The sequence below is a fragment of the Ranitomeya variabilis genome, chromosome 4, assembly GCF_051348905.1.
Source record: "Ranitomeya variabilis isolate aRanVar5 chromosome 4, aRanVar5.hap1, whole genome shotgun sequence".
NCBI lineage: Eukaryota > Metazoa > Chordata > Amphibia > Anura > Dendrobatidae > Ranitomeya > Ranitomeya variabilis.
The window spans coordinates 355,056,547-355,070,681 of record NC_135235.1 but is presented as its reverse complement, the minus strand read 5'-3'; the positions used below and the strand labels follow the sequence as shown (position 1 = coordinate 355,070,681).

Sequence of the window (14,135 nt, the reverse complement as noted above, 5' to 3'; positions counted from 1 at the left end):
TAAACATTTCCCATTTATTATCTGTATTCTTGTTTCTGAGGACATTGTCCCAGTCAACTAGATTAAGGGAATCTCTAAGCTGCTCAAACTTTGCCTTCCTAAAGTTTGGTGTTTTTGTGACTCCCTGACAAGTCCCCCTAGCGAAAGACAATTGAAACTGCATAATATTGTGGTCGCTATTTCCAAGATGCTCGACGACGTGCAGATTTGTTATTCTGTCAGGTCTATTAGATAGTATTAGGTCTAAAAGTGCTGCTCCTCTGGTTGGATTCTGCACCAATGGTGAAAGATAATTTTTCTTGGGTATTGGCAGAAAGCTGTTGCCTTTATGGGTTTCGCAGGTCTCTGTTTCCCAGTTAATATCCAGTTAATTAGGCTCTTAATTAAATTAAAAGCCTAATTAACTTAATTAGGCTTTTAATCCTATCCGCCATACATACAAATTCCATGGGTACAAAATATGTTCTGATGTGAGTGGGATCAGGAGGCAATTGAGGCATATTAATGGGTGATAGAGAAGTATCCAGAGGATTATATCCCCTAACTCCATTAGCTCTACAGGTTAACCCCAATTATACAGATGTAGAAAAATGAGAAGAGGATTTTTTTTCAAATGTAGCAGTGGCTTTCATTTGAGAAGATAAATAGTAGGTCCTCCTAATGGACCCTCTTAAGAAATCTGTTTTTTAGGGCTGGGCTCCAAGAAGGCAGGGCTCCTAACACAAATCTATATACAATATGTATATGTATTAGGTATTTCAATCCGACTAGGAATGTGAGGGAAAAGGGAAGGAGGATGGTGGGGGAGAGCGGGTAAAAGGAGCAGAGCGGAGATATTAACAGGTCCCTGTAATCACAGGAAACCACCATAATTTAATTGCTCATTTAAACTAAAGATGGCACTTTTTCCTTGTGCTGGTGTTGTCCCCACTTTTTTTCACCACTTTCTGAATCTCAGAGCTCAGATTCAAAGATTACATCAGCTTCCTGTGCCAGTTCCACCCCCCTCTTTTACGCATTGGTTCTGTCGATGTAGAACACAGCTAGGACTCAGTAAAGATGGTGGCGCCTTCACTGGGGGCGGCTGCCATCTTAGATATTGAGATTTGGCGCACACTTCATAGTTACATAGTTATTAAGGTTGAAGGAAGACTTTAAGTCCATCTAGTTCAACCCATAGCCTAACCTAACATGCCCTAACATGTTTATCCAGAGGAAGGCAACAAAAAAACTCATGTGGCAAAGAGTAAGCTCCACATTGGGGAAAAAATTCCTTCCCGACTCCAAATACGGCAATCAGACTAGTTCCCTGGATCAAAGCCCTATCAAGGAATCTAATGTATATACCCTGTAACATTATACTTTTTCAGAAAGGTATCCAGTCCCCTCTTAAATTTAAGTAATGAATCACTCATTACAACATCATACGGCAGAGAGTTCCATAGTCTCACTGCTCTTACAGTAAAGAATCTGCGTCTGTTATTATGCTTAAACCTTCTTTCCTCCAGACGTAGAGGATGCCCCCTTGTCCCTGTCTCAGGTCTATGATTAAAAAGATAATCAGAAAGGTCTTTGTACTGTCCCCTCATATATTTATACATTAAAATAAGATCACCCCTTAGTCTTCGTTTTTCCAAACTAAACAGCCCCAAGTGTAATAACCTATCTTGGTATTGCAGACCCCCCAGTCCTCTAATAACCTTGGTCGCTCTTCTCTGCACCCGCTCTAGTTCATCTATGTCTTTCTTATACACCGGAGACCAGAACTGTGCACAGTATTCTAAGTGTGGTGGAACTCGTGACTTGTATAGAGGTAAAATTATGTTCTCCTCATGAGCATCTATGCCTCTTTTGATGCATGCCATTATTTTATTCGCCTTTGTAGCAGCTGCCTGACACTGGCCAATATGAGTTTGTCATCCACCCATACACCCAGGTCTTTTTCATTGACGGTTTTGCCCAGTGTTTTAGAATTAAGCACATAGTTATACATCTTATTACTTCTACCCAAGTGCATGACCTTACATTTATCTCCATTAAAGCTCATTTGCCATTTATCAGCCCAAGCTTCTAGTTTACATAAATCATCCTGTAATACAAATTGTCCTCCCCTGTATTGATTACCCTGCAGAGTTTAGTGTCATCTGCAAATATTGAAATTCTACTCTGAATGCCCCTACAAGGTCATTAATAAATATGTTAAAAAGAAGAGGGCCCAATACTGACCCCTGTGGTACCCCACTGCTAACCGCGACCCAGTCCGAGTGTGCTCCATTAATAACCACCCTTTGTTTCCTATCCCTGAGCCAGCTCTCAACCCACTGACACATATTTTCCCCTATCCCCATTATTCTCATTTTATGTATCAACCTTTTGTGTGGCACCATATCAAAAGCTTTTGAAAAGTCCATATACACTACATCTACTGGGTTCCCTTGGTCCAGTCCAGAACTTACCTCTTCATAGAAGCTGATCAAATTAGTCTGACATGAACGGTCCCTAGTAAACCTGTGCTGATACTGGGTCATGAGGTTATTCCTCTTCAGATACTCCAGTATAGCATCTCATAGAAAACCCTCCAGGATTTTACCCACAGTAGAGGTTAAGCTTACTGGCCTATAATTACCGAGTTCCGTTTTTGTCCCCTTTTTGAATATTGGCACCACATTTGCTATATGCCAATCCTGTGTTACAGACCCTGTTATTATGGACTCTTTAAAGATTAAAAATAATGGTCTATCAATGACTGTACTTAATTCCTGCAGTACTCGGGGGTGTATCCCATCCGGGCCCGGAGATTTGTCAATTTTAGTGATTTTTAGACGCCACCGTACTTCCTGCTGGGTTAAGCAGGTGACATTTAATGGGGAATTTCTGTTATCACTGATCATATTGTCTGCCATGGGATTTTCTTGTGTAAATACTGATGAAAAAAAGTCATTTAGCATATTGGCTTTTTCCTCATCCACCACTTCCCCCAGGCTATTTTTAAGGGGGTCAACACTTTCATTTTTTAGTTTCTTACTATTTATATAGTTAAAGAATATTTTGGGATTATTTTTACTCTCTCTGGCAATGAGTCTCTCTGTCTCAATTTTTGCTGCCTTGATTTGCTTTTTACAGAATTTATTTAATTTTCTGTATTTATTTAGTGCCTCATCACTACCTACTTCCTTTAATTCTCTAAATGCTTTCTTTTTGTCACTTATTGCACCCCTTACAGCTCTATTTAGCCATATTGGTTTCCTCCTATTTCTAGTATGTTTATTCCCATATGGTATATACTGTGCACAGGTCCTATCCAGGATGCTAATAAACGTCTCCCATTTGCTTTGTGTATTTTTATGTCTCAGGATATCGTCACAGTTAATTGCACCAAGATCCTCTCTCATCCATTGGAAATTTGCCCTCCTGAAGTTTAGTGTCTTTGTAACCTCTCTACTACCCATCTTATTAAAGGATACATGAAAACTTATTATTTTGTGATCACTATTCCCCAAGTGACCCCCGACACTTATATTTGATATGCGGTCTGGCCTGTTGGTTAATATTAGGTCTAGCAGTGCCCCCCTTCTTGTTGGGTCCTGAACCAGTTGTGAAAGGTAATTGTCTCTCATAGTTGTCAAAAAACGATTACCTTTGCTGGAACTGCAGGTTTCTGTTGCCCAATCTATTTCAGGATAGTTGAAGTCCCCCATAATAATGACTTCTCCTTGAGTCGCAGCGTCATCTATTTGCTTTACGAGGATATTCTCCATTGCTTCCATTATTTTTGGAGATTTGTAACAAACCCCTATCAGTAATTTATTATTTTCCCCCCTCCCCTTTTCTCCACCCACAGGGACTCTACATTTTCATTAAATTCACCTATATTATCACGCCGGATGGGTTTTAAGGACAATTTTACATACAGACACACCCCTCCCCCTCGCTTATCTGTACGGTCATTTCTGAAAAGGCTATAGCCCTGCAAGTTAACAGCCCAGTCATGGCTCTCATCCAGCCATGTTTCAGATATCCCCACTATGTCATAATTATGCTCCAACAACATTAATAGTAATGTGTCCATTTTGTTGGCGAGGCTTCTGGCATTAGTATACATGCACTTGATGTTCCTCTCTGTACCTCTATTCGTTCTTAAATTATTAACTGTTCTAACCCCACCCTCCTGCCACCGCCACCCCCAACTTCCTTATTTGTGCCCAGGTCTCAATCTGCAGTATTTTCCCCTCCTATAAAATGAATACCCTACCCCCCCCATTCCCTAGTTTAAACACTCCTCCAACCTTCTAGCCATTTTCTCCCCCAGCACAGCTGCACCTACCCCATTGAGGTGCAGCCCGTCCCTAGCGTAGAGCCTGTAGCCAACTGAGAAGTCGGCCCAGTTCTGCAGGAACCCAAACCCCTCCTTCCTACACCAATTCTTAAGCCACTTATTAACCTCCCTAATCTCCCGTTGTCTCTCTGGCGTGGCACGTGGTACAGGCAGTATTTAGGAAAATACCACGTTGGAGGTCCTTGCTTTCAGCTTGCAGCCTAATTCCCTGAAATCATCTTTAAGGACCTTCCACCTACCTCTAACTTAGTCATTTGTGCCAATGTGCACCATGACAGCTGGGTCCTCACCAGCCCCTCCCAGTAATCTGTCCACCCGTTGAGCAATGTGTCGGACTCGAGCGCCAGGTAGGCAGCACACCGTTCGACAATCCCTGTCTTTGTGACAGATTGCCCTATCTGTTCCCCTAATAATTGAGTCCCCCACTACCAGCACCTGTCTGGCCTGCCCTGCTCTCCTATTTCCCTCCTTACTGGAACAGTCACTCCTCCGGCTTTCAGAGGACATGCCTGGCTGCAGCAGTGCTACCCCTGTACTGGCACCCCCCTCATCTGCCAACTTAGCAAACTTATTGGGGTGTGCCAGATCAGGACTAGCCTCCCTGACACTATTCCCTCTACCCGGCCTTCTAACTGTCACCCAGCTTGCTACTTCACTGTCCTGCAGCTCCATCCTACCATCCCCCCCTCATCTATCCCATTGAGCGTCTGCTCAGTGAGCAGAAGATTCCTCTCCATATTGTCTATGGATCTCAGTGTTGCCAGCTGCATATTTAGATCCAGAATCTGGGCTTCCAAATGCTCAACATGCTCACATCTCGCACAGCAGTATGCACCCTCGACCTTCTGATCAAGGACTGCATACATGTGGCAAGATGTGCACTGGATGACATTAACAACAGTGGAGCACATTTCTTAATGGGCATTGTACCAGACAGAAGCGTTAAATAAAAATAAATGCAAAGTATTAATAAAATACAGACCGCAATTCCTCTCTTGGAAACTCACTGAATCACAAGTCACACTTACCGCCGTTCACACTTACGCTCAGGTCACACTCAGCTCGTTCACACTCGCTAAGCTGAATATTTAAAGATTTTTTTTCTTTTTCCCCTCAGCATCAATCCACCTTGCTGTTCAATGCACTTCCAAAAAAAGCAACACTGCTCTGACTGGCTCTCCACTTTCCCTGTAGAAAGAGATGGTCAGAGCATTGTTGAAGTGTGTCCTGACCTCAAGGGTCACATTGAATGACATAGTGGGCCATAAGTTTGACACTTATGCCTGAGTTTTGACAAAATGGATCATATACAGGTCCCCCATAGATCACCATAGTGGCCCTTGATACTTTTGTACATGGTAAACATAATTGCCAACCTTTAACAATCTTGTCTTACCACTGAAAAATCTTAAGTTGTTTTGAAACTTTAATATTGAAAGCCTCTCATTTTTTATTGGTGGAGTCTGACCTCCTGGCACCTTGCCAGTTGGTGCACCATAGGGTCTGCAACTCATGTTATCAATGTTAAAAACCTTTTTTTAAATTCGATTTATCCCGTTTTGTTACATTATTCTAGAAGTTTCCTTAATGGAGTTGTCCAATGAAGAGAAATTATCACCTACCCATAGGATAGGCAATAGATGTTCTATTTACCAGATTGTCAGAGGATTTGATATGACGACTCCCCACATACATGTTCCATATAGTGTTACCAGAGCTCCAGTAGACCATCCACTTAGCAAATATAGAGAAAAAGATCGACATTTCTAAGGCAAAAAGTAATTTTCTTTATTGCAAAATAAAAATGGATAAAAAAAAAAACTTTGCAATGGAAAAGGTCCACATTCTAGACATGAAAGACTAATGCATTTCCGACATATCCATTTTTGTTCGACTATTTTATTCCTTGGCTGTGCTGCTCTTTTTCTCGGTTTACCAGATACTCCTTCAAATGCAGGTGATCTCATCCTGGATATTTTTAGAATACTCTTCATATATTCCAAAATGGATTAATTGAATCTGGTCCCACTTGTAGTACACACACTTGTATTAAGAACAAGGGTCCCCTTATCCTTCAGGTGCGTCCAAAACCAGTGACAATCCTGGTGAAGAAAGAATGGGGAGATATGTGTCTTTGCATTTGTTTACCTGTAGTGGAGTTTACCTCTGGCCTTTTCTCTGTTGGCCAGACACAGTGTACCTCCTATTTGCGTTGCCAGCGCTCATGCAGTGCCATAGAGACACTAACAAGTAAATCACCAAAGGATCGATCATAAAATAATTAATATCAAATTCCTAAAATGGTGATGAATATTCTTTGAGAATTAATTGAAGGGTCATTTTTAATTCTCTTCTTCATGAATAGCAAATATTTTGGGTTCATTATGACGTGAAATATCTGTTGAATGAGATTTACTTACCATTATAATGTGATTGATGTTAAGTGGGTGTTGTTTTTAATCTTAAGGACTCGCATTGAACTGGATGAAGCAAGAAAGTTATGCAGAGAGGATGCTGAGGTACATTGATGTAATTATTTGAAATATGAATAGATTTACTTCATAATATCCCCTATATATCCTAATTCTCAGACACTTTAACCACATATAATATGATTTGTTGTAAACGGTTACAAATTTTGTGAGACTACCTCACCCCCACCCCCCAATGCCCTATGATTGACATTTTCATCACTGATCATTGCATGTTGTGTTAAGTGGATTCAGGAGCTGAGGACACTTCATAACCTGGCAGATGCTGAAGCTACTATTAACCATTTAGATGCTGCTGTTAATAATGAGGGGACTACTGGCCCCTGGGGCTACTTAGACCTTCTGGCAAGATGTCACCAATCATGTCTAATCAGTGAATGTTTTCTATATGGACTTTTCAATTTTGGGGAGGAAACTAGGAAAACAATGTAATAAAATTGTGGTTCGTGTTATAGTCCGATTTTACAGAAGGGGGGGTCCCGCTGAGGTGGACCGGGGTCACTGCTTCGGGAGCAGTGATCTGAATCTGCGCTTGCACCGCTTCCGATGTCCGTTTTCCCTAAGTCTAATGCAGTGGGAAGGATGGGGACTCCGCCAACATTTTCTGAAAGCTTGGGGCCCGCCATAGCCTCGCACCACCGAACAAACCCTCCCCCCGCTCGGGACTGCAGCATCATCCCACTCCTGCCGCCGCCAGCTTCCAGTAACGGCGACTCTGCCTCCTGTGAAAACCCCCTTTCTCCGCATGCCTTTCTGCACAGACTGGAGGTCAAGAGGAGGATTTCTGGTTGCAGGCTGACTAGGAGGAGCAGCCTGTTTGCATGGACTGAGACACCGGCGTGTGAGTTATGCTCTGCTACGCAGCATTACTGTAGCGCTTAAAGTGCCTAGCAACACTCTTGACTCGCGGATCAAAAATAATCACCCAGCAGGCCAGAGTTTGACACGTAGTATACAGCAATAGTAAATGGGTTTTCACATTAACAAAGTACATTTAAATTAATGGATCTTGGCTAAAAAGAAGTTCCACATTTGGATATGTTAACTCCTTCATGACCCAGCCTATTTTGACCTTAATGACCTGGCCATTTTTTGCAATGCTGACCAGTGTCCCTTTATGAGGTAATTGCATGTAGAAAAGCTGCGGAGACACCATCACGTGTTTCTCAACGCAAGCAATGAATAGCCAGGTCTTTGACCGGGAAGGAACAACCACGGGAAGGGCAGCATCCAATAAAGGAAAACCACCTATGCCAAAACATGGTATCCATCCACAGACAGCTGTTTCGGGGTATTTGCCCCTCATCAGTGTGGAGTAGGAAACTGGCTAATAGGAGCAGTGCCTGGTGAAAAGATGGTGTCTCCGCAGCTTTTCTACATGCATTTGCATATTTCCCTTAAGGGATGGGGCAGTGTCCTGGATCACTGCGTTGAGAAGCACGTGATGGTGTCTCTGCGGTGTTGGATGTTTTGATCTCCCCGAGGTCATTCACTCTTATGTTTGAGGTACTAACTCAGAAACGCATCAACGGATCCTAGCGATTCTTAGATGTTTTTTTGTGACATATTAGGCTTCATGTTAGTGGTAAATTTAGGTTGATAATTTTTGTGTTTATTTGTGAAACATTTCGAAATTTGACAAACATTTTGAACATTTCGCAATTTTAAAATTTTGAATTTTTATTCTGTTAAACCAGAGAGTTATGTGACACAAAATAGTTAATAAATAACATTTCCCACATGTCTACTTTACATCAGCAAAATTGTGGAAGCAATTTATTTATTTTTTTTTGTTAGGAACTTATAAGGGTTAAAAGTTGACCAGCAATTTCTCATTTTTACAACAAAATTTACAAAACCATTTTTTTTAGGGACCACCTCACATTTGAAGCCAGTTTGAGGGGTCTATATGGTAGAAAATACCCAAAAGTGACACCATTCTAAAAACTGCACCCCTCAACGTGCACAAAACCACATTAAAGAAGTTTATTAACCCTTTAGGTGTTTCACAGCAACAGAAGTAACATGGAAGGAAAAAAAAATAACTTTTAACTTTTTAGTCACAAAAATGATTTTTAGTAACATTTTTTTTTAATTTTCCCAAGGGTAAAAGGAGAAAGTGGACCCCAAAAGTTGTTGTCCAATTTGTCCTGAGTACGCTGATACCCGATATGTGGGGGGGGGGGGGGGGGGGACAGTGTTTGGGTGCAAGGCAGGGCTCGGAAGGGAAGGGGCACCATTTGACTTTTTGAATGAAAAATTAGCTTCATTCGTTACCGGACACCATGTTACGTTTTAGTGCCCCTGTGTGTCTAAACATTGGAGCTCCCCCACAAGTAACCCCATTTTAGAAACTAGACCCCCTAAGGAACTTATCCAGATGCATAGTGAGCACTTTGAACCCCAGGTGCTTAACACATTTATCCGTAAAAATGAAAAAAAGTACTTTTTTCACAAACATTTTCTTTTAGCCTCAATTTTTTTCATTTTCACACGGGCAACAGGAAAAAATGGATCCTACAATTTGTTGGGCAATTTCTCCTGAGTACACCGATACCTCATATGTGGTCATAAACCACTGTTTGGATGCATGGCAGGGCTCGGAAGGGAAGGAACGCCATTTGACTTTTTGAATGAAAAATTAGCTCCAATCGTTAGCGGACACCATGTCGCGTTTGTAGAGCCCCTGTGTGCCTAAACATTGGAGCACCCTAACAAGTGACCCCATTTTGAAAACTAGACCCCCAAGGAACTTATCTGGATGTGTGGTGAGCACTTTTTACCCCCAAGTGTTTCACAGAAGTTTATAACTCAGAGCCGTGAAAATAAAAAAAATGATTTTTTTTTAATTTAAAAATGTTTTAGCCCACAATTTTTTATTTTCACAAGGGTAACAGGATAAATTGGACACCAAAAGTTGTTGTCCAGTTTGTCCTGAGTATGCTGATACCCCATATGTAGGGGGGGGGGGGGGGGGAACCACTATCTGGGCACACGTTGGGGCTCGGAAGGAAAGTAGTGATACTTTGAAATGCAGAATGGTCTGCGGGCATCATTTGGAGAGCCCCGATGTGCCTAAAGAGTGGAAATCCAACACAAATGACACCATTTTGTAAACTAGACCCCTTAAGTAACTTATCTAGATGTGTGATGAGCACTTTTTACCCCAAGTGCTTCACAAAAGTTTATAACGCAGACCCGTGAAAATAAAAATCTTTTTTTTCCTCAAAAATGATTTTTTTAGCACGCAAATTTTTTGATTTCTCAAGGGTAACAAGAGAAATTGGACCCAAGAAGTTGTTGTCCAGTTTTTCCTGAGTACGCTGGTACCCCAAATGTGGGGGGATCACTGTTTGGGCACACGTTGGGGCTCGAAAGGGAAGTAGTCACGTTTTGGAATGCAGACTTTGATGGAATGGTCTGCGGGCACCATGTCGCGTTTGGAGAGCCCCTGATGTGCCTAAACAGTGGAAACCCCCCAATTCTAACTCAAAACCTAAGCCCAACACACCACTAACCCTAATCCCAACCCTATCCACAAGCCTGACCTCAACGCACGACTAACCCTAACACACCCCTAACCCTAATCCCAACCCTAACTTTAGCCCCAACCCGTCCCTAACCCTAATTTTAGCCCCAAACCTAACCCTAACTTTAGCCCAACTCCCTTTAGTCCAACTATATCCCTAATGGGAAAACTGGGGCGGCAGAGGGAGATCAGTGGGGCAAGGAGTGATCCGTGGTGCAGGGAGTGATCCGCGGGGCAGGGGTAAGATCAGAGGGGCAGGGGTAAGACCAGCGGGGCAGGTGAGCGATCCGCAGGACAGGGGGGAGATCATTGGGGCAGGGTGTGATCGGGGTGATAACTGGGGCGGGGCAGGAGGGGGGCTGTCAGGCGCGGGCGGCTGAGGAGATGCAGCAGCAGATGGAGGAGATGGAGCAGGCAGCAGCAGGAGGTGATGATCAGGAGGTGATCACCGGTCAGGGAGTGGAGGTCGCGGGTGTGGAATCGGACGGCGGGGGGTAGCAGAGGAGAGTACCCGGCTGTGAGTAGGTGGCAAGGTAGCAAGCAGTCACCTCGGTCTCCAGCTCCCACGGACAGGAAGAGGCTGGAGAGCGAGGCAGCCATAGTTTACTCCACCCCTCCACATCTGTTTGGAGATCTAGCGTCACATGGGACTCTAACTCCAATCAGATCTGGGGGGAAACAAAAAGGTCACCAGAAGGCATTGTAGCCACAGGGGGCAAAGCCACCCCCCAGGGCTCAAGTACAAGTCCCCATGTACCTGCAGGTCGGGTGACATTTCAGTTAACACGTTCACCTGACCTGCAGGAACGCGATCCCGCCATGACGCTACATAGGCGTCACAGGTCGGATTGACACCGACTTTCATGACGCCTACGTGGCGTCACAGGTCGGAAATGGGTTAAAAAAATGTTCCTTTGCTGAGATAATCTTATAGCTGTGCCCCTGCTGTGTACTGTGTAATAGCTGTATCTGTACTCCTGGTCTGATCATACCACATCTCCTGGCTAGAGAGGGAAGGGAAAGATTATACAGACATTATAGCAAGGGATCACAGCTGTTGAGTTTTAGTCCATCCATATCACCAAGTACGGTATTTCAGTAACTGTTTTGCCTATTCATTTACAATTTAGTACATAATTATACGGTACATTTTATTTCCTCTGCTCAAGTGTATAACCTTACATTTATCTACACTAAATCCCTCAGAATCATGAAATTATCCTCCTCTGTGCTGGTTAACCTGATGAGTTTGGTATCTGCAAATATTGAAATTCTACCCTGTATGTCCCCTACAAAATCATTAATACATGGTAAAAACAGGAGGGTCATATGGTGCCCTACTGTTAAGTGTGACTCAATCCGAATGTGTTCCATTAACCCCTTTACCCCCAAGGGTGGTTTGAACGTTAATGACCAGGCCAATTTTTACAATTCTGACCACTGTCCCTTTATGAGGTTATAACTCTGGAACGCTTCAACGGATTCCAGTGATTCTGACATTCTTTTCTCGTGACATATTGTACTTAATGATAGTGGTATAATTTATTTGATATTACCTGCGTTTATTTGTGAAAAAAAATGGAAATTTTGCCAAAATTTTGAAAATTTTGCAATTTTCCAACTTTGAATTTTTATACAAATAAATCACCAAGATATGTCACAAAAAATACTTAATAAGTAACATTTCCCACATGTCTACTTTACATCAGCACAATTTTGGAACCAAAATTTGTTTTTGTTAGGGAGTTATAAGGGTTAAAAGTTGACCAGCAATTTCTCATTTTTACAACACCATTTTGTTTTAGGGACCAAATCTCATTTGAAGTCATTTTGAGGGGTCTATATGATAGAAAATACCCAAGTGTGACACCATTCTAAAAACTGCACCCCTCAAGGTGCGTGCTCAAAACCACATTCAAAGAAGTTTATTAACCCTTCAGGTGTTTCACAGGAATTTTTGGAATGTTTAAATAAAAATGAACATTTAACTTTTTACACAAAAAAATTTACTTCAGCTCCAATTTGTTTTATTTTACCAAGGGTAACAGGAGAAAATGGACCCCAAATATTGTTGTACAATTTGTCCGGAGTACGACGATACCCCATATGTGGGGGTAAACCACTGTTTGGGCGCATGGCAGAGCTCGGAAGCGAAGGAGCGCCATTTGACTTTTCAATGCAAAATTGACTGGAATTCAGATGAGACGCCATGTTGCATTTGCAGAGCTTCTAATGTGCCTAAACATTGAAACCCCCCACAAGTGACACCATTTTGGAAACTAGACCCCCCAAGGAACTTATCAAGATGTGTTGTGAGAACTTTGAACCCCCAAGTGTTTCACTACAGTTTATAACGTAGAGCCGTGAAAATAAAAATTCTTTTTTTCCCCACAAAAATGATTTTTTAGCCCCCAGTTTTGTATTTTCCCAAGGGTAACAGGAGAAATTGGACCCCAAAAGTTGTTGTACAATGTGTCCTGAGTACGCTGATACTCAATATGTTGGGGTAAACCCCTGTTTGTGCGCACGGGAGAGCTTGGAAGGGAACGGGCACTGTTTTACTTTTTCAACGCAGAATTGGCTGGAATTGAGATCTGACGCAATGTTGCATTTGGAGAGCCCCTGATGTGCCTAAACAGTGGAAACCCCCCAATTATAACTGAAACCCTAATCCAAACACACCCCTAACCCTAATGTCAACTGTAACCCTAACCACACCCCTAACCCTGACACACCCCTAACCCTATTCCCAGCTGTAAATGTAATCCAAACCCTAACCCTAACTTTAGCCCCAACCCTAACCCTAACTGTAGCCCTAACCCTAGCCCCAGCCCTAACCCTAACCTTAACTCTAACCCTAGCCCTAACCCTAGACCTAATGGGAAAATGGAAATAAATATATCTTTAAATTTTTACAATTTTCTTAACTGAAGGGGGGTTTGATATACTATTTATAGCACTTTTTCTAGCTGATTTTTGATTGACAGCCGTCACACATTAAAAGACACTTTTTATTGCAAAAAATAGTTTTTGCATTACCACATTTTGAGTGCTATAATTTTTCCATATTTTGGTCCACAGAGTCATGTGAGGTCTTGTTTTTTGCGGGACGAGTTGACATTTTTATTGGTAACATTTTCGGCCATGTGACATTTTTTCATCGCTTTTTATTCCGATTTTTGTGAGGCAGAATGACCAAAAAACAGCTATTCATAAATTTTCTTTTTTTTTTGGGGGGGGGGCGTTTAAACCGTTCCGCATTTGGTAAAATGGATAAAGCAGTTTTATTCTTCGGGTCAGTACGATTACAGCGATACCTCACTTATATCTTTTTTTATGTTTTGGCGCTTTTATACGATAAAAACTATTTTATAGAAAAAAATAATTATTTTTGCATCGCTTTATTCTGAGGACTATAACTTTTCTATTTTTTCACTGATGATGCTCTATTGCGGCTCTTTTTTTGCGGGACAAGATGACGTTTTCAACGGTACCATGGCTATTTATTTCCGTCTTTTTGATCACATGTTATTCCACTTTTTGTTAAGCGGTATGATAATAAAGCGTTGTTTTTTGCCTCGTTTTTTTTTTTTTTTTTTTACGGTGTTCACTGAAGGGGTTAACTAGTGGGACAGTTTTAAAGGTCGGGTTGTTACGGACGCGACGATACTAAATATGTGTATTTTTATTTTTTTTTAATTTATTTAGCTAAAGGAATGTATTTATTGGAACAATATTTTTTTATTATTATTTATTTAGGATTTTTTTTTTTTTTTTT

General features: G+C 41.8%; 1 protein-coding gene across 5 annotated transcripts in view; it reads left to right on the top strand.

Annotated features, from left to right (window-relative positions):
- Positions 1-14,135, top strand: part of LOC143764762 (C-Jun-amino-terminal kinase-interacting protein 4-like) — a 951,487-nt gene that overhangs the window by 348,369 nt on the left and 588,983 nt on the right. For all 5 annotated transcript variants that reach the window (XM_077250696.1, XM_077250698.1, XM_077250699.1 and 2 more), the window contains one exon: positions 6,804-6,855. In XM_077250696.1, the coding sequence (XP_077106811.1) occupies positions 6,804-6,855 (52 nt within the window). The remainder of the gene's footprint in view (positions 1-6,803; positions 6,856-14,135) is intronic.